Source organism: Tamandua tetradactyla, chromosome 12 (genome assembly GCF_023851605.1).
Source record: "Tamandua tetradactyla isolate mTamTet1 chromosome 12, mTamTet1.pri, whole genome shotgun sequence".
Lineage (NCBI taxonomy): Eukaryota > Metazoa > Chordata > Mammalia > Pilosa > Myrmecophagidae > Tamandua > Tamandua tetradactyla.
In genome coordinates this window covers 33,071,157-33,094,636 of record NC_135338.1, presented here as the reverse complement: position 1 = coordinate 33,094,636, position 23,480 = coordinate 33,071,157, and the positions used below count along the sequence as shown (strand labels likewise).

At 39.0% G+C, this 23,480-nt stretch overlaps 1 protein-coding gene across 3 annotated transcripts in view; it reads right to left on the bottom strand.

Annotated features, from left to right (window-relative positions):
- LIN52 (lin-52 DREAM MuvB core complex component) overlaps positions 1 to 23,374 on the bottom strand; it is a 157,837-nt gene extending 134,463 nt beyond the window's left edge. The window contains exon 1 of one of the 3 annotated variants that reach the window (XM_077123038.1): positions 23,004 to 23,374. In XM_077123038.1, coding sequence (XP_076979153.1) covers positions 23,004 to 23,034 — 31 coding nt within the window. In that variant the 5' untranslated portion in view covers positions 23,035 to 23,374. The remainder of the gene's footprint in view (positions 1 to 23,003) is intronic. The other 2 variants (XM_077123040.1, XM_077123039.1) reach the window with 2 other exon arrangements.
- Between the last annotated feature and the right edge of the window lie 106 nt (positions 23,375 to 23,480).

The following is a 23,480-nucleotide window of genomic DNA, read 5'->3' as shown; positions in this document are numbered from 1 at the left end:
CAGGGAAATGATGGACAAAACAAAGTACACACATATAAGAATCAACGGTGTTGAAGAGTAACTGTCAGGGAGGAGCCAAGATGGCAGCTTATCGAGGAGTAGGATTTAGTTTCTCCTCCAGAACAGCTAGTAAATAGCCAGAAACAGTACATAACAACTGCTGGGATGACATTAGTTACCCGATACACAGCGTACCCCAGTCTGGACAAGCTGGACCGGATGCGAGCCCACCCAGAACTGTGAGTTCCCCAAGAATAGCGGCCAGCACCCCTCCCCAACAGGCTGCTTCCCAAGGGGACAAGAAAGATACTTTACTAGCAGCAGGGGCTGAAAGCTACCAATCTCCAATTGTGGAATTAATTAGCAAATTCTGACTACTAAAAATAGGCCCCCACCTCAGCTGAACCTCCAGTAAAAGCCGAGGTTGCTGGTTTTTGCCCTGGTGCAGAGGGCGAAGGGCTGACAGAAAACAAACAAAGAAACAAAAAAACAACAAACAAAAAAAACGACAGCATCAAATACTTGAAAGGGTCTGGGCCCTTAAGGAAAGGAGGGGGCACACAGGACCTGGAGATACACAGAACAATGTACCACTTAAGTTCTTGATAGGCAAATCCAAGGAACAGGGTTCCTGCTCTGAAAAGGATTTTTTTTTTCTCTTTTGTGGCTGTGTTTCTATGACTTCACTGCTGTTTTGGATACAGGTGTAGGGATTCTCAAGCTACAACTGCCCCAGAAATGGGCAGATTTAAGCTTGTTTGAGAGCTTGTCTGGAGGCTGTGCCTTCCCTAAGAGAAGGGTGGCCAGTTCAGGTAGAATCCCTTCCTCAAGGAATTCATACCCAGGGTCTGGAAAATTTAAGTGACTAAAGCCAGCCTACAATCTCTCCTCTGTCTCAACCATGTCCCCAGCAGGGAGAGTCTGCTGAAGTAAAAAGTACCACATCACCTTATGCTGATGGGACCCACAGGCATAAAAGCTCCATATACCGGGCAAGACAGGAAAAACACAGAGTCCAGAGGCTTCATAGGAAAGTCTTTAACCGTGCTGGGTCTCACTCTCAGGGAAAACAGACCCGGGTGACTTTTTCCCCCTGAAAGGAGGCCAGTTGGGTATGGGAAAATCTGACTCGGCTATACAATACTGAAGTAGACCCTCTTAAGCGTTAAAAAAAAAAAAAAAAAAAAAAAGGCACCATAAAAGCAGGGCAAGATACAAGAAAACAAGAACTGAAAAATTCTGATCTGTAAAACAAAACCTAAGCTAGAGATCTAGAATAAACTGAACTGATGTCAAAGAGCAGACAGACCACAAAGTCATCCAGCAAGAAAATCCTAGGTAAAAAAGTGAAAACAATCTCCAGAATAAACTAATTAAGGAAATTAAATATCTAGATACCGGCAAAAAAATAATGAAACATACTAGGAAAACTGAAGATATGGCCCAGTCAAAGGAACAAACCAGCAATTCAGTTGAGATTCAGGAGTTGAACCAATTAATTCAGAATGTTTGACCAGACATGGAAAACCTCATCAAAAATCAAATCAATGAATTTAGGAAAGGTATAAGGAAGGCAAGAAACGAACAAAAAGAAGAAATTGAAAGTCTGAAAAAACAAACCACAGAACTTATGGAATGAAAGGCACAGTAGAAGAAATGAAAAAAACAATGGAAACCTACAATGTTAGATTTCAAGAGGCAGAAGATAGGATTAGGGAACTGGAGGATGGAATATCTGAAATCTGACAAGCAAAAGAAAATATAGGGAAAAGAATGGAAAAATATGAGCAGGAACTCAGGGAACTGAATGACAACATGAAGTGCATGAATACACATGTTGTGGGTGTCCTAGAAGGAGAAGAGAAGGGAAAAGGAGGAGAAAAACTAATGGAGGAAATTATCACTGAAAATTTCCTAACCCTTATGAAAGACTTAAAATTACAGATCCAAGAAGTGCAGCGTATCCCAAACAAAACAGATCCAAGTAGATGTACTCCAAGATGCTTACTAATCAGAATATCAGATGTCAAAGAGAAAGAAAGACTCTTGAAAGCAGCAAGAGAAAAAACAATCCATCACATACAAGGGAAGCCCAATAAGACTAGTGTAGATTTCTCAGCAGAAATCAGGTAAGAAGACAGTGGAAGATATATTTAAGATACTAAAAGAGAAAAACTGCCAACTAAGAATTCTATATCCAGCAAAACTGTTCTTCAAAAATGAGGGTAAAATTAAAACATTTTCAGACAAAAAAATCACTGAGAGAATTTGTGACCAAGAGACTGGCTCTGCAAGACATACTACAGGGAGTACTAGAGACAGATAAGAAAAGACAGAAGAGAGAGGTGTGGAGAAGAGTGCAGAAATGAAAACTATCAATAAAAGTAAAAAGAAGAAAAATTAGATATGACATATAAAATCCAAAAGGTAAAATGGTAGAAGAAAGTACTGTCCTTACAGTAATAACACTAAATGTTAATGGATTAAACTCCCTAATCAAAAGACACAGACTGGCAGAATAAATTTAAAAACAGGACCCATCTATATGCTGTCTACAGGAGACGCATTTTAGACCCAAGGATAAGCATAGGTTGAAAGTGAAAGGTTGGGAAAAGATATTTCATGCAAACAACAGTCAGAAAAGAGCAGGAGTAGCTATACTAATATCTAACAAATTAGACTCCAAATGTAAAACAACTAAAAGAGACAAAGAAGGACACTATGTATTAATTAAAGTAACAATTCAACAAGACAAAACAATCATAAATATTTATACACCAAGCCAGAATGCTCCAAAATACATGAGGCAAACACTGAAAAGAGAAATAGACACATCTACCATAATAGTTGGAGACTTCAATTCCCCATTCTCATCAATGGACAGAACATCTAGACATAGGATCAATAAAGAAACAGAGAATTTGAATAATACAATAAATGAGCTAGACTTAGCAGACATTTATAGAACATTACATACCACAACAGCAGGATACACCTTTTTCTGAAGTGTTCATGGATCATTCTCAAGGATACACCATATGCTGGGTCACAAAGCAAGTCTCAATAAATTTAAAAAGATTAAAATCACACAAAACACTTTCTCAGATCATAAAGGAACGAACTTGGATATCAACAATAGGTAGAGGGCCAGAAAATTCACAAATATATGGAGGCTCAACAACACATTCTTAAATAACCAGTGAGTCAAGGAAGAAATTATAAGAGAAATCAGTAAATATCTCGAGGCAAATGAAAATGAAAACACAACATATCAAAACTTATGGGATGCAGCAAAGGCAGTGCTAACAGGGAAATTTATTGCCCTAAATGCCTATATCAAAAAAGAAGAAAGGGCAAAAATCGAGGAATTAACTGTTCACCTGAAAATACTACAAAAAGAACAGCAAACCACCCCCAAAGCAAGCAGAAGGAAAGAAATAATGAAGATTAGAGCAGAAATAAATGACATTGAGAACATGAAAACAATTGAGAAAATCAACAAAACAAGAAATTGGTTCTATGAGAAAATCTATAAGATTGATGGACCCTTAGGAAGGTTGACAAAAAGAAAAAGACAGGATATAAATAAATAAAATCATAAATGCAAGAGGGGACATAACCACTAACCCCAGAGAAATAAAGGAGGTAATGAGAAGATACTATGAACAACTTTATGCTAATAAACTAGACAATGCAGAGGAAAGGACAACTTTCTAGAAAGGCATGAGCAACCAACACTGACTCGAGAAGAAATAGACAACCTCAACACACCAATCACAAGTAAAGAAATTGAATTAGTCATTAGGAAGTTTCCAAAAAAGAAAAGTCCAGGACCAGATGGCTTCACATGTGAATTCTAACAAACACTCAAGAAATAATTAGTACCAATCCTGCTCAAACTCTTCAAAAAAATTGAAGAGGAGGAAAGGTTACCTAACTCATTCTATGAAGCCAACATCACCCTCATACCAAAGCCAGATAAAGATACTTCAAGAAAAGAAAACTACAGACCAATCTCTCTAATGAACAGATGCAAAAAAAACTCAACAAAATTCTTGCAAATCAAATCCAGCACTGCATTAAAAGAATTATACACTATGACCAAGAAGGATTCATCCCAGGTATCCAAGGATGATTCAACATAAGAAAATCAATTAATATAATACACCATATCAAAAAGTAAAGCAGAAAAACCACATGATCATCTCTATTGACACAGAAAAGGCATTTAACAAAATTCAACATCCTTTCCTGTTGAAAATACTTCAAAGGATAGGGTTAGAAGGGAACTTCCCAACATAATAAAGGGAATATATGAAAAACCACAGCTGGGTGGGCCACGGTGGCTCAGCAGGTAAGAATGCTTGCCTGCCAAGCCCGAGGACCCGGGTTCGATTTCCGGTGCCTGCTCATGTAAAAAAAAAAAAGAAAAACCACAGCTAACATCATCCTGAATAGGGAAAAACTGAAAACCTTCCCCCTAAGATCAGAAGATAAGGATGTCCACTATCACCACTGTTATTCAACACTGAGTTGGAAGTTCTAGCCAGAGCAATTAGACAAGAAAACAAAATACAAGCCATCAAAATTGGAAAGGAAGAAGTAAAGTCTCACTGTTTGTAGACGATATGATACTGTATGTTGAAAACCCTGAAAAATTCACAGCAAAACTACTAGAGCTAATAAATGAGTATAGCAAAGTGGCAGGTTCAAGACCAACACTCAAAAATCTGTAGTGTTTCTATACACTGGTAATCAACAATTTGAGGGGGAAATCAAGAAAAAAATCCATTTACAATTGATTTGTAACCAAAACCAAAAGAACATCCAAAAGAACAAAATATTTAGGAATAAATTTAACTAAGGATACAAAAGACCTATACAAAGAAAAATACAAGAAATTGCTAAAAGAAATCACAGAAGACCTAAATAAATGGAAGGGCATACTGTGTTCATGGATTGGAAGACTAAACATAGTTAACATGCCAATTCTACCTAAATTGATTTACAGATTCAATGCAATACCAATTAAAATCCCAATCACTTACTTTTCAGAAACAGAAAAATCAATAACCAAATTTATCTGGAAGGGCAAGGTGACCTGAATAGCTAAAAATATCCTGAGAAAAAGAAATGAAGTCAGAGGTCTCACATTACCTGACTTTAAGGCATATTATGAAGCTACAGTGGTCAAAACAGCATGGTACTGGCATAAAGATAGATACACTGACCAATGGAATTGAATACAGTGCTCAGATGTAGACCCTCTCATCTATGGACAATTGATCTTCGATAAGGCAGTCAAGCCAACTTACCTGGGACAGAAGAGTCTCTTCAATAAATGGTGACTAGAAACTGGATATCCACATGCAAAAGAATGAAAGAGGGTCCATATTTCACACCCTGCTCTAGTTTGAGAGCTGCCAGAATGCAATATACCAGAAACAGAATGGCTTTTCAAAAGGGGAATTTAATGAGTTGCTAGTTTACAGTTTTAAGGCCAAGAAAATGTCCCAATTAAACAAGTCTATAGAAATGTCCAATCTAAGGCATCCATGGAAAAATACCTTGGTTCAAGAAGGCCGATGAAGTTCAGGGTTTCTCTCTCAAGTGGAAGGGCACATGGCGAACAGTCACAGTTTCTCTCTCATCTGGAAAGGCACATGGCGAATATGGCGTCATCTGCTAGCTTCTTCTTCTGGCTTCCTGTTTCATGAAGCTCCCTGGGAGACATTTTCCTTCTTCATCTCCAAAGGTCACTTGCTGGTGGACTCTGCTTCTCATGGCTATGTCTTTCTGCTCTGCTCTCTCTGAATCGCTTTCATTCTCTAAAATGCTTTCTCTTTTATAGGACTCCAGAAACTTATCAAGTCCCACCCAAACGGGTGGAGACATGTCGTCACCTAATCTAGCTTAACAACCAGTCTTGATTAAAGCACATCTCCAAGGAGATGATCTAATTAAAGTTTTGAAATACTGTAATTACTGAATCGGGATTCAAGTATTGAATAGGGATTATTCTGCCTTTAAGAAATGGAGTTTAGATCAAAACATGGCTTTTCTAGGGGACATACATCCTTCCAAACCAGCACATTCCACCCTCTGGACCCTAAAAAAGACATGTTTTTCCCAAATACAAAATACATTCATTTCATAACAATATCAGAGAACCTTAAACCATTCCAGTAACATTTCAAATACAAGATTAATACAAGATTAAAATCAGCACAAAGTCTCATCAAAATTAGTTAAAGGCAAGGACAGTCCTAAGGCAAATTTTTCTCCATTTGCTCTGGACCTGTAAAACTCAGAACGAGTTATTTGCTGTCAACATACAAAGGAGGAACATTCATAGGATACATATACCCATATCCACAGGGAGGAAGGAACACAGGGGTCGACTGACCCACACAGTTTCAAAAACCCATAGGGCAAGGTCCATTAGATTTCAAAGTCTGAGAGTCATTTATCTCCAGGGCTTCTGAAAGTGGCAGTTCTATACCTTCCAAGGGCCAACGCAGAGGCCTGTCTCTCTCCAAACACAACCTTGGGGGATAATGGGGAGACCACCTTTTTTTCAGCTCCACCCTCTCCAAGCATTGGGGCCACACCTGGGCTCTCTGCCATCTCTGGGGCACATGTTCAACCCCTCCATGTGGTGGCAGCCAGGCTCTCTCCAAACCCCGAAGGAATGTGTTTCACCTTCTCCAAGACCTGAGGCAGCATGACTCTCCCACTGCAACAAGGTGGAAGGCCCATCCTCTGCCTTTGGTGCAAACTCACCCTCTCCACGTGCTTGGGTGGGTCTACTCTCCTGGCCCAAGGCTTCTTGACTTCAGACCTCAGCCTCCATGGTTTTGCCTCTGAAGTTATTTTTCCTCCAATGTGTTCCTTCTCTGAACCCCCTATTCCAGACAGGCAGCAGCTATGTTTATACAGGTCCCACAGCACTCTTGTTGGCTTTCTATGTAGTAGTCCTGGATCATGCCCTTCAGACATAAGGAGTTTCCACAAATCCTTCCTGGATAAGTCCATATCCGATCCTGGCTTTCTTTGAAATGGATAACTGGTTCCACATTTGGTTAAATGCACTATTCTCGGTAGTCTCCCCTTCTGGAGGCCCAGAATTTTCCAAGACATCAATTTCTGGTTTCTTTGTACTCAAGAGTTAAGTTTTCAGTTTATCTCTCTTCTGTCGCATTTCACTATAAGCTGTGAGGAGAAACCAGGCTGTTTTTTTGGCATTTAATTTGGAGATCTCTTCTGCTAAGCATCTAAGTTCATGGCTTTTAAAATCTGCCTTCCAGCCAAAGCCACTAGTTAATTTTTCCAGATTATCTGTCATTTTAAAACAAGGATCGCCTTCCTTCCAGTTTGCAATAACACGTGCTTCATTTCTGTCTAAGGCCTCGTCAGAGGTATCTTCAGAGTCTACATTTCTACCAACAGTCTTTTCAAAACATTCTAGGCCTTCTCTCTCAAGCTTCTCACAACTCTTCCAGACTCTTCCCTTTATCCATTTAAAAAGCCATTCCAACATGTTTGGAATGTATCCAGGGAAGGATACCTTGGTTCGAGAAGGCTGATGAAGTTCAGGGTTTCTCTCTCAAATAAGAAGGCACATGGCAGACATAGTCAGGGCTTCTCTCTCAGCTGGAAGGGCACATGGCAAACAACCCATCATCTGCTAGCTTTCTCTCCTGGCTTCCGGTTTCATGAAGCTCCCCGGGAGGCATTTTCCTTCTTTATCTCCAAAGATCACTGGCTGGTGGACTCTCTGCTTCGTGGTGCTGCAGCATTCTCTGCTCTTTCTGAATCTCCCATTCTCCAAAACGTTTCCTCTTTTATAGGACTCCAATAAACCAATCAAGACCCACCCAAACGAGTAGAAACATGTCATCACCTAATCCAGCTTAACAACCACTCGTAACTAAATCACATCATCCAGGGAGATCATCTGCTTACATTTTCAAACATACAGTATTGAATAGAGATTATTCTATCTTTATAAAATTGGATTTTGATTAAAACATGGCTTTTCTAGGGGGCATAACATCCTTTCAAACCAGCACGTTATTCTTACATATTAAATAGATATCACCTTGTTAGTCAAGATGTAATGGAGAGGCTGGAGGGAACTGCCTGAAAATGTAGAGCTGTGTTCCTGCTGCTATGTTTTTTGAAGATGATTGTATAATGACATAGCTTTCACAATATGACTGTGTGATTGTGAAAACCTTGTGTCTGATGCTCCTTTTATCTACCTTATCAACAGACAAGTAAAACACATGGAATAAAAATAAATAATAGGGGGAACAAATGTTAAAATAAATTTAGTAGATTGAAATGCTAGTGATCAATGAAAGGGAGGGGTAAGAGGTATGGTATGTATGAATTTTTTTCTGTTGTCTTTTTATTTCTTTTTCTGAATAGATGCAAATGTTCTAAGAAATGGTCATTATGATGAATATGTAACTATGTGATGATATTGTGAATTATTGATTACATATGTAGAATGGAATAATTATATCTCAAGAATGTGTTTATTTGTTGTTATATATTTTAAATAAAAAAATGAAAAAGAAAAAAATTCTTTAAGAAAAAATAAAGATAGAAATCAAAGGTAACTTCAATACACCACTCTCCTCTGTAGATAAAACAACAAGACAGAAGATAAACAAGGAAATAGAGAAGTTAAACAACTTGATAAATGAATTAGACTTAACAGAAATATATAGGTCATCACACCCCAAAACACCAGGATTTACATTCTTTTCTAGTGCTCATGGAACAGTCTCCAGAACAGATCATAAACTGGGGCACAAAACAAGTCTTTATAAATTTAAAAACACTGATATTTTTCAAAGCACTTTCTCTGATCACAATGGAAAGAAGCTGGGTATCGATAACCACCAAAGAGCAAGAACTTTCACAAATATAAGAGAGATAATAAAGATTAAAGCAGGGTTAAATTAATGAGAGAACAAAAGAAAGAATCAATAAAACCAAAAGTTGATTGTTTGAGAAAAGTCAATAAAATTGATGGGCCACTAACAAGACTAACAAAGAAAAAAGAGAGGGGATACAAATAAAGAAAATCAGAAATGAGAAGGGGTATGTTACCAGAGACCCTGAAGAAATAAAAGAAATCATAAGAAGATATTATGAACAACTTTATACCAATAAACTAGACAACTTAGAAGAAATGGACAAACTCCTGGAAACACACAAACAAACTAATCACAAGCAAAGAGATTCAATCAGTCATTAAAAATCTTTCTACTTAAAAAAAAAAAAAAATCTTCCTAATAAGAAAAACCCAGAGGCAGATGGCTTCACAGGGAATTTTATCAAACATTCCAAGAAGAACTAACACCAATTCTGCTCTAATTTTACCAAAAAAATTGAGGAAAAAGGAACACTACCTAACTCATTTTATGAAGCTAATATCATTTTAATGCCCAAAACGGGTAAAGATACTATAGGAAAGGAAAATTACAGGCCAATCTCCCTAATGAAAATACATGTAAAAATTCTCAACAAAATACTAGCAAATCAAATCCAACAACACATTAAAAGAATAAGACATCACGACCAAGTGGGGTTTATACCAGGAATACCAACTCAGTTCAACACAAGAAAATCAATGAATGTAATACAGCACATTAACACATCAAAAGGGAAAAAATATGATCATCTTGATTGATGTTGAAAAAGTTTTCAACAAAATTCAACATTCTTTTCTGATAAAAGCACATTAAAAGACAGTAATCAACGGTAACTTCCTCAATATGATAAAGGGCATATATGAAAAACCTATAGCCAGCATCATATTCAATGGAGAGGGACTGAAAGCTTTCCCCCTAAGATCAGGAATGAAACAAGGATGCCCTCTGTCACCACTATTATTCAACATTGTACTAGAAATTCTAGCTAGAGCAATCAGGCAGGGCAAAGAAATAAAAGGCATCCAAAGTGGAAAGGAAGAAGTAAAACTTTCATTATTTGCAGATGACATGAAACTATAATTGGAAAATCCTGAGAAATCTACCACAAAGTTACTTAGTTAATAAACAAATTCAGCAAGGTGTATATATGTTAGGACACTCCCACGTGAACAAAAACTGATAGGCTTCATCACTACCAGACTGGCCCTACAAGAAATGCTAAGTGGAGTTCTGCAGGTTGAAGTGAAAGGATAATAGACAACTGGCTGAAGCCACATGAAGAAATAAAGATCTCTGGTAAAGATAATGACAAGGGTAAATATAAGTGCCAGTGCTATTGTATTTTTGATTTGTAACTCTACTTTTTACTTCCTACATGATCTAAAATGTAATGATAAACCAGCGGTTTCAGACTAATAAACAAATTCAGCAAGATGTATATATGTTAGGACACTCCCACATAAACAAAAGCTGATGGGCTTACGTATGTTATTGAAGTTAAATTGGTATCAAAACAAACAAGATTGTTACAGATCTAGGATGTTTAATTTAAGCTCCATCATATCCACAAAGAAAATATCAGAGGATATGCAAAGACACAGAGACAGAAAGTAGAGTACAGGTTACCAGGGGTGGTGATGGGGACCAGGAGCAATGGAGAGTTAATGCAAAATGATTCGTAAGGTTTCTGTTTGTAATAACGGGGAAGTCCTAGTAACAGATGGTTGTTAGGCTACTGCAACACTGTAAATGTGATAATCCCACTGAATGGTATGCTTGGGAGGAGTCTGGTTGGGAAGATTTGTGTTGTATGTACATCTCCACAATTAATAAGAAAGAAAGAAATGAAAGAGATAATGACAATAAATTCAATACACGCTGTTAGATGGGATTTATAATGGAGGAGAAAAGGCTCAAAAGAACATTATTAGGATATAAGAAAAAATTAGAAGAAAAGATGCAAGCTCTATATCAATGGCAAATTTCTTGAACTTGATAACTGTAGAAAAAATTAGAAGAGGGTGGGCCACGGTGGCTCAGCAGGTAAGAATGCTTGCCTGCCATGCCCAAGGACCCGGGTTCGATTCCCGGTGCCTGCTCATGTAAAAAAAAAAAAAAAAAAAAAGCCCCCCCCCCCCAAAAAAAAATTAGAAGATAGGACGTAAGCTTTATATTTATGTCAAATTTCTTGAACTTGATAACTTTCACTTTAGGTAACTACATAAGTGAATATCCTTGTTTGCAGGAAATGTGCACGGATGTGTCATGTGTTCAAGGATTATATTATGTGCAACCCGTTCTCAAATGTTCAGAAAATGGATGGACAGATGATGGATAAATAGAATGAAATAGCAAAAATGGCAAAAGTTTAAAATTGGTTTTTGGTTATCTGAGGGTGTGGGGGTATGCTGGAGTTCTCTCTATGGGGGTTGTATTACTTTTGTATCTGTTCTGTATGTTTGAAATTATTTTTTTTTTAAAAAGAAAAGATTAGGTAGAGAAGGGTGGAACCCTAAGACAAGAATGAAAATTTTAAAAATCAAGTGTGCCAAACGAATTAAAAATGAATTAATAAACCAAGAACAACAACAACAAAAAGAACAAAACTGAAAAATCAAGTGTGCAAATAAAGTGAGAAAAGAAAAGAAGAGAAAAGGGAAAAAACAAATACCTTTCTTGTGAAAAAAAGGAAAAGAAAATTGAGAGAAGACAGGGAATAATTATACACAAGGAATACAGCTCTAGAATGTCCAAAACTTTTAAATATAAGAACTTAATGCTAAAATAAAAAATTAAAAGCAGTTACTTCTATGATTTGAATGACTTTTTAAATGCCCTTTTCTCTTGTAAAAGAAGGACATTTTAGAAAGAGAGCACTCCGGCAGGAAAATCCCTTCTGACTCTGAACACCATAATTTGTTTTACAGTATGTACCTATGCTCAAAATACTTAAGACATTCTATCAGAGCTATATTATTTATGCATATATCTAATCATTCTTTCAATATATATCAATTAAAGATCTAATGTTTACCAGGCACTGGGCTAAAACTTGGGGTAAAACTGTGAAGAAGATAGACTTAGAATTTATAATCTAGCAGGAAAGGGGCAGAGTTAATAGAATAATCATGTCAGCAATGAAGGATACTGCGTACTGAAAATGAATAATGATGGAGAAGGGCAACTCCAGACAGCGTGGTCTGGGAAAGTTTCTCTTGGAAGCTTTATCATCTAAAATGAGACATGAAACTGAAAATGCTACATGCTAATTCAGCTTTTCATCTCTATGTGCCTTTCACATAGTAGGTACTCAATATATCTCTCCTGGCTTCAGTGTCCTCATTCTTGAAATCATGAACTTTCAAGATCCCTTCCAAGCATGCAAAGTGTTTGCATGAGAAGAGAAAAACAACATTTCAATGAAATTGGCCAGGGTGGGGAAGTGGCAGAACCAAAAACTGACTTCAAAAATGAATGCACGGTTCCCGGTGCCTGCCCATGCAAAAAAAAAAAAAATGTATTTGTGAGTGCACAGGCGGTTCAGTGGTAGAGCCTTCCATGCAGGAGACCTTGGTCCGATTCCTGGACCATACACCAAAAAAACAAAAAAGCATTCGTTTTCCAGAGCCTGCACATGCAAAAAAAAAATTAATGCAGCACTCTAGAGGATAATGCAGAGGATCCACAGGAGGTTAAATATAGGGTCGCCATAATCATATGGCAATCCTGTTACTGGGAATATACTCAAAAGAACTGAAAGCAGGGACTCGAATAGACATTCAAGTCCATCATTTGCACACTGATGTTTATGGAGACATTATTCACAATACCCAATGTACGGAGGTGGCCAAAGGGTATACTAACTGAGAAACAGAAAGGCAAACTGTGTACATATGATGTACATATGATGGAATATTGTGCAACTACAAAAAGAAACAAAATCATGAGGCATACAACCAGGTGAATGAACCATGAGGAAATTAAGTTGAGCAAAATAAGCCAGAAACATATGAGGAAGAACAAAGGAATGTCATTATTGCAGGGTGCTGAAAATAGATGATAATTAATACTTTAAAATGTCACCTTATGTGTGAGACTAAAGCAAAAAATATTTATTTGTTACAAAACTTAGATTTTGACTAGAGCATTTCCTAATATAACTCATGTAGACAGTTTGATTGAATGTCATAAGTACTTGGAATCTCAGGTAGCACATGAGATTTTGTTGGTTTGTCCAGAGTGACCCCCCGATGAATCCCAGAATGATTCGATCAGTGATTGGAAAAGTATTTGCAAGCCCCCTTTGGGGAATGGTGAGAGTGGGGAGAAATTCAACTTCCCCAAGTTGAATTCTTGATATTCTCACAAGCAGTGTGGACAACCAAAGCTATAGGCTGAGGCCCCAGTCTTGGGGCTTGTTCACATGAAACTTAACCCCACAAAGGATAGGTCAATTCTACTTAAAATTTAGGCCTAAGAGTCACCCCCAAGAGAGCCTCTTTTGTTGCTCAGATGTGGCCCATTTCTCCAGCCAACACGACGAGCAGTCTCACCACCCTCCCCCTCTCTCCGTGGGACATGACTCCCGGGGGGGTGGACCTTCCTGACAACGTGGGACAGAGATCCTGGAACGAGCTGAGACTCAGCATCAAGGGACTGAGAAAAACCTAGAATGAGCTGAGAATTAACATCAAGGGATTGAGAGAACCTTCTTGACCAAAAGGGGGAAGAGTAAAATGAGACAAAGTGTCAATGGCTGAGAGATTCCAAACAGAGTCGAGAGGTTATCCTGGAGGTTATTCTTACACATTAAGTAGATATCACCTTGTTGTTCAAGATGTAGTGGAGAGGCTGGAGGGAATTGCCTGAAAATGTAGTGCTGTGTTCCAGTAGCCATGTTTCTTGATGATTGAACAATGATATAGCTTTCACAATGAGACTCTGTGAATGTGAAAACCTTATGTCTGATGCTCCTTTTAGCTACTATATCAACAGAAGAGTAGAACATATGGAATAAAAATAAATAATAGGGGGAACAAATGTTAAAATAAATTCAGTTTGAAATAGTGGTAAATGAAAGCGAGGGGTAAGGGGTATGGTACATATAGTTTTTTTTCTCTATTATCATTTTATTTCTTTTTCTGTTGTCTTTTTATTTCTTTTTCTAAATCAATGCAAATGTACTAAGAAATGATGAATATGCAACTATGTGATGATATTAAGAATTACTGATTGTATATAGTTTCTGTTTGTTTTTGGAATTCAGATGTTCCATCCTCCAAATCACTAATTCTATCTTCTGTCTCTTTGAATCTATCATTGTAGGTATCCATTGTTTTTTCTATCTTTTCTACTTTGTCCTTCACTTCCATAAGTTCTGTGATTTGTTTTTTCAGTTTTTCTATTTCTTCTTTATGTTCAGCCCATGTCTTCTTCATGTCCTCCCTCAATTTATCGATTTCGTTTTTGAAGAGGTTTTCCATTTCTGTTCGTATATTTAGCATTAGTTGTCTCAGCTCCTGTATCTCATTTGAACTATTGGTTTGTTCCTTTGACTGGGCCATATTTTCAATTATTTGAGCGTGATCCGTTATCTTCTGTTGGCGTCTGCGCATTTAGACAGATTTCCCTGGGTACGGGATCCAAAAGTTTGGAAGATTTTCCTGTGAAATCTCTGGGTTCTGTTTTTCTTATCCTGCCCAGTAGGTGGCACTCGTGGCACACGTTTGTCTGCGGGTCCCACCAGTAAAAGGTGCTATGGGACCTTAAACTTTGGAAAACTCTCGCCGTCCGGAGGGTTCGCTAGCCGAAGCGGCTTGAGCCGGCCCGGGGTCCGAACGCAGGGAGGGTTGCTGGTTGCCGCAGCCCGGGAAAGAGCCCGTCCGAATTTCCTAGTCGGCCCAGGGCGACAAGCGTGGCGGGAGGGCGCCAGTGGCCGCGGCCCGCCCGAGAGAGTGCACGTTCCCCGGGAGTCACGGGTTTGGAAGGGGCCTCCCCCACCCGTCACCGTTCTCCGCGGCCTGGGGGTTTCCGCTCCAATTCTCTCAGTTGGTCTGGGGGGCCGTGCGTGGTGTGGGCGCCAGCCGCCTTGGTTTCAGGGGACCGCCTCTCCAATTCTCCCAGCCGGCCCGGGAAGGGGGAAGGGAGTAACTCCGGCCGCTTCCCGCCCCGCCTGGTGAAGCCCACGCGCCTCGGCGATCTCACCCGAGCTGCTTCTCTCAGCCAGCCAGCCGTTCCAGGATGGGGTACGCTGTCTTTTTTATCTCTGTTGTGGCTTTGGGCGCTTTCTGTATCGTTTCTACTCCCCTAGTAGCTGTCCTGGAGAAGAAACTAAGATCCGCGCATCTTACTAAGCCGCCATCTTCCAGGAAGTATCACTGATTGTATATATAGAATGGAATGATATCTAAATGTTTTGTTTGTTAATTTTTTTTTTAATTAATAAAAAAAAGTTAAAAAAAATAATAAGCCAGGAACAAAAGGACAAATATTGTATGGCCTCTTTTAGAAAATACTTATAAGAAAATTAGGGCCTAGATTGTAAGTTCTTAGAGCAGTCACATTTATTCCTGAGCTTGAAGTGTTATTTCTAAATTCTAAGATGATGTGCTTCCTATATGTGTATAGCCTGGTATCTTCCTGGAACTTCAGGTACCTGTTTGACACCTAACACAGAGCTGGAGTTCTACAGCTCTGAAAGTCAGCATTTCCACATACAGCAACTATTAAAGAACCAGGAAAAGAGATCAGGATTCAATTAGAGATAAGAATGAAGCTAATCTGGTTGGGACTAAGGTAAATCAGATACAGGGTAAAATGTGATATTGTCTGTATTTCAGAACTTCACCTACTATATGAGACCAAAGGAAGTTCATTTTGTCCAAAACTTAAATTTTCTGTAGCATACAATTTTTTTTCAATTTTATTTATTTATTTATTAAACTTAACCACATACAAGCACAAACATTCTTACCACATGATCATTCCATTCTTTTTTTTTAACTTTTTTTTGCATCTGAAACAATTCAACTTTTTTATTAATTAAAAAAATTAACAAACAAAACGTTTAGAAATCATTCCATTCTACATATACAATCAGTAATTCTTAATATCATCACATAGTTGCATATTCATCATTTCTTAGTATATTTGCATCGATTTAGAAAAAGAAATAAAAAGACAACAGAAAAAGAAATAAAATGATAATAGAGAAAAAAAACTATATGTACCATACCCCTTACCCCTCGCTTTCATTTACCACTATTTCAAACTGAATTTATTTTAACATTTGTTCCCCCTATTATTTATTTTTATTCCATATGTTCTACTCTTCTGTTGATATAGTAGCTAAAAGGAGCATCAGACATAAGGTTTTCACATTCACAGAGTCTCACTGTGAAAGTTATATCATTGTTCAATCATCGTCAAGAAACATGGTTACTGGAACATGGCACTACATTTTCAGGCAATTCCCTCCAGCCTCTCCACTACAACTTAAACAACAAGGTGATATCTACTTAATGCGTAAGAATAACCTCCAGGATAACCTCTCGACTCTGTTTGGAATCTCTCAGCCATTGTCACTTTGTCTCATTTTACTCTTCCCCCTTTTGGTCAAGAAGGTTCTCTCAATCCCTTGATGTTAATTCTCAGCTCATTCTAGGTTTTTCTCATTCCTTTGATGCTGAGTCTCAGCTCATTCCAGAATCTCTGTCCCACGTTGCCAGGAAGGTCCACACCCCCGGGAGTCATGTCCCACGCAGAGAGGGGGAGGATGGTGAGACTGCTCGTCGTGTTCGCTGGAGAGAGGGGCCACATCTCAGCAACAAAAGAGGCTCTCTTGGGGGTGACTCTTAGGCCTAATTTTTAGTAGACTTGACCTATCCTTTGTGGGGTTAAGTTTCATGTGAACAAACCCCAAGACTGGGGGCTCAGCCTATAGCTTTGGTTGTCCACACTGCTTGTGAGAATATCAAGAATTCAACTTGGGGAAGTTGAATTTCTCCCCATTCTCACCATTTCCCAAAGGGGGCTTGCAAATACTTTTCCAGTCACTGAACAAATCATTCTGGGATTCATCGGGGGGTCACTCTGGACAAACCAACAAAATCTCATGTGCTACCTGAGATCCCAAGTACTTATGACATTCAATCAAACTATCTACATGAGTTAGATTAGGAAATGCTCTAGTCAAAATCTAAATTTTGTAACAAATAAGCATTTTTTGCTTTAGTCTCACACATAAGGTGATATTTTAAAGTATTAATTATCATCTATTTTCAGCACCCTGCAATAATGACATTCCTTTGTTCTTCCTCATGCAAAAACATTTTTAAAATTTGTACATTGTACATTTCACTATTATTATACACTCTAGGCATTCCTAGATTATACCATCTTGATGATCATTCCATTCTTGATATATAATCAATAACTCACATCATCACATAGTTGTATATTCATCATCATGATCACTTCTTAGAACATTTGCATCAATTCAGAAAAAGAAATAAAAACAGAAAAAAATTCATACATACCAAACTCCTTACCCCTCCCTTTCACTGATCATTAGCATTCAATCTCCTAAATTTATTTTAACATTTGTTCCTATTATTTATTTATTTTTAATCCATATGTTTAACTTGTCTGTCGATAAGATAGATAAAAGGAGCATCAGACACAAGGTCTTCACAATTACACAGTCACACTGTGAAAGCTATCTATCATTATACAATGATCGTCAAGAAACATGGCTACTGGAACACAGCTCTACATTTTCAGGCAGTTCCTTCCAGCCTCTCCACTATACCTTAACTAAAAAGGTGATCTATATAATGCATAAGAATAACCTCCAGGATAACCTCTTGACTCTGTTTGGAGTCTCTCAGCCATGGACACTTTATTTTGTCTCATTTCGCTCTTCCCTGTTTTGGTCGAGAAGATTTTCTCAATCCCTTGATGCTGAGTCCCAGTTCATTCTAGGATTTCTGTCTCCTGTTGCCAGGAAGGTCCACACCCCTGGCAGTCATGTCTCATTGCAGAGAGGGGAAGGGCAGTAAGTTTGCTTGTCATGTTAGCTGAGAAAGAGAGGCCACATCTGAGTAACAAAAGAGGTTCTCTTGGGGGTGACTCTTAGGCCTAATTTTAAGTAGGCTTAGCCTATGCTTTGCGGGGTTTTCATATGAACAAACCCCAAGATTGGGAGCTCAGCCTACTGCTTTGGTTGTCCTCACTGCTTGTGAGAATATCAAGAATTCTCCACTTGGGGAAGTTGAATTTTCCCCTTCTCACCATTCCCCCTAGGGGACTTTGCAAATACCTTTTTATTCACTGTTCAAATCACTCTGGGATTTATTGGGGCATCACTCTGGACAAACCTACAACACCTCATGCCCTACTCAAGGTTCCACGTACTTTTGGTGTTCAATTAAACTTTCCACATAAGTTATATTAGGAAACGCACTAGTCAAATTATAAATTTTGTACCAAATAAACATTTTTTGCTTTAGTCTCACACAAATTAAAGTTTTAAAATACGAATTACTATCTATTTTCAACACCCTGCAGTATTGACATTCCTTTGTTCTTCCTCATGCAAAAACATTTTTAAATTTGTACATTCAGTCACTATCATTATACACTCTGGGCATTCCTAGATTATACCATCTCAGTCTTTGTTGTCTATCTTTCCTTCTGATTTCATTTGTGTCCCCAGGCCTCCTCCCTCTATCATTCTCACATTCAGCTTCACTCAGTGTGCTAACATAATTGTATTACAGTTAGATAGTATTGTGTAGTACACATTTTTAACTTAGCCTGTCTGGCCAGTTCAGTTAAACAACCTAAACACATGGAGCCTAGAATTGGGAACAAGACCTTGCAATTCTGCATCGCTTAATATAATACCTGGATACATTCCAGAGTATGTTGGACAGATAATTAAAAAGTATTAGCAAAGTTCCTTCAGGGACTGGGAAAAAAATATCGAACTATTAAACTTTCCCACCTGGGATATCCCCGATACTCTCTCAAACATTAGGGACTCCCAAATTAATAGGCCACACCCTTGATCTTTTTTTCTTTAATGTTCTTTTTTTAAATTTTTTATTTTATTTTATAAAAATATTTTTATTGATAAACCTTAACATGCAAACATTCCATACATGATATACATACAATGGCTCGCAATATCATCATGTAGTTGTGTATTCATCACCATGGTCATTTTTAGAACATTTGCATCACTCCAGAAAAAGAAATAAAAAGAAAAAACTCACACTACCATACCTCAACCCTTTCTCTCATTGACCACTAGTATTTCCATCTACCCTATTTATTTTAACCTTTGTCCCCTATTATCTACTTTTTATTCATATTTTTTACGCATCTGTCCGTACTCCAGATAAAGGGAGCATTGGCAACAAGGTCTTCACAAACACACAGTCATATTGTAAAAGTTATATCATTATACAATCATCTTCAAGGATTAAGGCTACTGGAACACAGCTTAACAGTTTCAGGTACTTCCCTCTAGTCACTCCAATACACCATAAACTAAAATGAGATATCTATATAATGTGTAAGAATAATCTTCAGGATAATGTCTCAACTCTGTTTGAAACCTCTCAGTCACTGAAGATTTGTCTCATTTCTCTCTTCCCCCTTTTGGTAAAAAAGGCCTTCTCAATCCCTTGATGCCAGATCCCGGTTCATCCCAGGATTTCTGTCCCACATTGCTAGGGAGATTTACACCCCTGGGAGTCATGACTCACACTGGGGAAGAAGGCAGTGAATTCACTTGCTGCATAGGCTTAGAGAGGGAGAGGCCACATCTGAGTAACAATAGAGATTCTCTGGGGGTGACTCTTAGGCCAAATTTTAAGTAGGCTTAGCCTGTCCTTTGCAGGGATAAGTTTCATAGAGGCAAACCCCAAGATCAAGGGCTCGGCCTGTTGATTTGGCTGTCCCCACTGCTTGCAAGAATATAAGAAATTCTCCAAATGGAAAAGTTGAATATTTCCTTCTTTCTCCACAGTGCCCCACAGGGACCTTGCAAATACTTCTTTATTGACTGCCCAAATTACTCTGGGATATATTAAGGCATCATACTAACCTGGACAAACCAACAAAGTCTCATGCCCTATTCAAGATTACAGGTACTTATGGTGTTCAATAAACTGCCCAGACAAGTTAAACTAGGAAATGCACCACCCAAAATATAAATTTTGCACCAAATAAACATCTCTCCCTTTGGTCTTACACAGAGGTTGAAGATTTAAAATATAGACAATATCATCCTTGACCTGACGATAAAGGTATTCTAATTTATCCTAGTCCTATCTGGATCAGCTTCATTCAGATATGTACTGGAAGTCACATCCCTTTTTCAACTTTGTAAACAGTTCCTGTACTGCTGACGGTCACAGCTTCGTCTGAATCTCAGGTGTCACATAAATGCCCAAAGTTTCTGCACACCCTTGAACTTGAGGCTTGCTTTTATGAAACTTCAATCTGTAACGGAGAAGCTAAGCCTAGCTATAATAATGCCTAGGAGTTATTTCCAGAGAACCTCTTTTGTTGCTCAGATGTGGCCTCTCTCTCTCTCTCTTTCTCCCCCTCTCTCTAAGCCTAACTCTGCAAGGAAAATCATTATTCTTCCCTGGACATGACATCCAGGGATGGAAATCTCCCTGGTAACGTGGGACATGACTCCCAAGGATGAGCCTGGCCCATGGGATTAACAATGCCTTCCTGACAAAAAAGGAGAAAGAATGTCACAAAATAAGCTATCAGTGGCTAAGAGATTTCAAACAGAGTTGAGAGGCTATTCTAGAGGTTTTATATAGCAAGCTTCAGTTAGATATTGCTAATTGCCTCAGTATACCAAGCCCCAACCAACAGTATTCTTCTAAACCCTAAAGAATACCCAGGGCTCTATATGAGACTCTATAAAAGCTGAACTCACTAAGTTTACTTTTCAGAAATTTATAACCTCCAGATGGTTCCTACACCAGATAAGCCCTGAAACCCAGAATTACCAGTCTTCCAAGAGCATCAACCATTGTATCTCCCTACCCCATAATGTCAACACTCCTCTTCAACATGAAGAAGTTAGAATGGCCATTGCCTAAATATCCCCCAAAGAGTGGGTGAAGGATCAAAGGAGAAGGAAGAATTGTATCAAAGAAGAGAGGATTTAACAAATGAGTATAACTACTGAACCATTATACTGATATTCTTTTTAGTCTCCAGTGTCTTAGGGCAGCTAGAAGGAAATATCTGAAATGGTGGAACCATAATCCATACCAGACTTTTAAATTTGTTCCAAAACTACTTGTTAAAATGTACTTTGAAATGTATCAATTTTTTGCATGTATATTTCACAATAAAAATGTTTTTAAAAATGAATGCAGGAGGAATGCCCACTATTCAGCATGGAGGCAGAGGTCAATAAGCTGGAACTGATGACCATGGATCCTTAAAGGAAATCCTTCTCATCAGAAAACTGTATATAGATACAAAAAAAAATTGCTAGGTATAACCCAGGATTTGCAGATGACCACATGTTAAGAACATCTATGTTTCAACAACTGCCAGCTTTTCAGAATTACAGAAAGCTGACTCTGATCTTGATTACAATCAATACAGGCTGGAATATGAAATCAAGACCAATCATCCTGATTCACTAGGTGAGAAAAATCCAATTATTCTCTTAAAGGAATTGTCAGCAATAAAGTTTTGATTTCGGACTTTACATGCACGCTTTAAACCAGCTGCTGATAAGCAGAAAGAGATGAAGAGCTGCATTTTTGCTACTTTGAATAAGACTAAGACCTTATGAATAAAGACTATGACAGGAAATACAAAAGCAAACAAACCTGGAGCTGTTATCACTGACTGAAGAACAGGAAAGTGTGGCAGAGTAATTAAAATCTCATATACCAGACTTGTGAAGAAATGGACTTGCAAAAGGGAACTCTAATAAAGGAAAGATAAATCAGCACTTGTTGACTAGAAGTTAGGGTGTGCTGGTGAGGGAGAAAGTTTGTCTTGGGTGACTGGATAATAATATATTTCACAAAAGAGGAGAATAAAAGAAGGCAATCATTACCTGAATAAAATTCAGACAAAAGGACTGAACAGGAATAGAGGGATTTAAAAAATAAATTGATGCAAGACCCCAACTCTCTAAAAGAAAACAAAGTACAAAAGCATATGGGGGGCGGGCCACGGTGGCTCAGCAGGCAAGAATGCTCACCTCCCATGCCAGAGGACCCGGGTTCAGTTCCCGGTGCCTGCCCATGTAAAATAAAATAAAATAAAATAAAATAAAATAAAAAGCATATGGGTATACCAAAACCACCCAATTGCTTAGGCAACTTAGGCAACATATAAGCAGAAATTTATTAAGTTACTCAGCCTGAGGAAACAACAAAACAAAAGCAAGAGATGATGAGACGCGTGCAAGATTATACTAAAAAGCTCAATTCTCATTTTCCTCAGGACTCTCATGGTTAGGGCCCGAGGTCCCTCGCTTTACTTTGCAGGCAGGGCAACCGTCCCAAACAGAGACGATGGGAGACAATCACGTTTCTCTTGTGGCTCAATCCCAGGATGAGATCAACCACTAATCCCAGCAAGGGCTTGACAGAATCTTTCAGGATGTTCAATGAGAAGAGAACTGACCCTTCAAAAGAGCGCCTGAGAAAGACAACTACAGTAAGGCACCTCCTTTCCTTTCCTCCAGCAGCATCTCCTCCTAGGCCCTCAGCCTTTCTCAAACAGGGGTAAAGGATGAAGCGATACCCGTCCTTTTGCCCGAAATAGGTCCCTCGCAGATGCCCTACTCCACCGTTTGGTGTACAGCGGGGAAACTGGCACCTCTGGAGCCGCTGTGGAGAACCCGCGAGCTGAAAAAGGAGACGCATCCCAAGGAAAGGAGTGAAAGGGAAAGGAGAGAGTTCCAAGAAAGAAGTGTAAGCTTGAGGGTCAGACGGAAAACGGAAGCTTCCTAGTAAAGGGGGTTGCAGGCGAAAGATCTAAGCCGGCTCTTACCGTCAGTGGGAGACGCCATCTTCCAACCCATGTCACGTGACGTGGCCAACCGTCGGCGGGAAAGCGAGGATCATGAGCCACGCCCCCAAAGGGAAACCCTATCCCCAACTCGCAGCCCGGACTCGTTTCCCCGCCTCCTAGGGCAATCTTTGATTAGCCCCGCCCACCACTTGCTAGCCACGTCCCTCATGCAAAATTCTTGGCGGATCTTATTTACTTTCCTCAGTGATGGGGCGGGGCCGCAGCTGTGCGTATGACCAATCAGAGTTCCGGGTTAGGGGGGCGTCTTCCCCGTGTTCTCGCTATAGACTACTCCTGTCAGGGGCGTCTTCCTTATCCCTGCCAATTGAAGTTGCTGAGGCGGGCTGGGGGCGAGTTCTTCCACTATTGACCAATCGTGTATCCCCAGGCCTGGTATTTAGGGGTGGAGTCAGAGTTCAGGGTGCGTGATTGGCTAGGAGAAATGGCCCTCTCTGC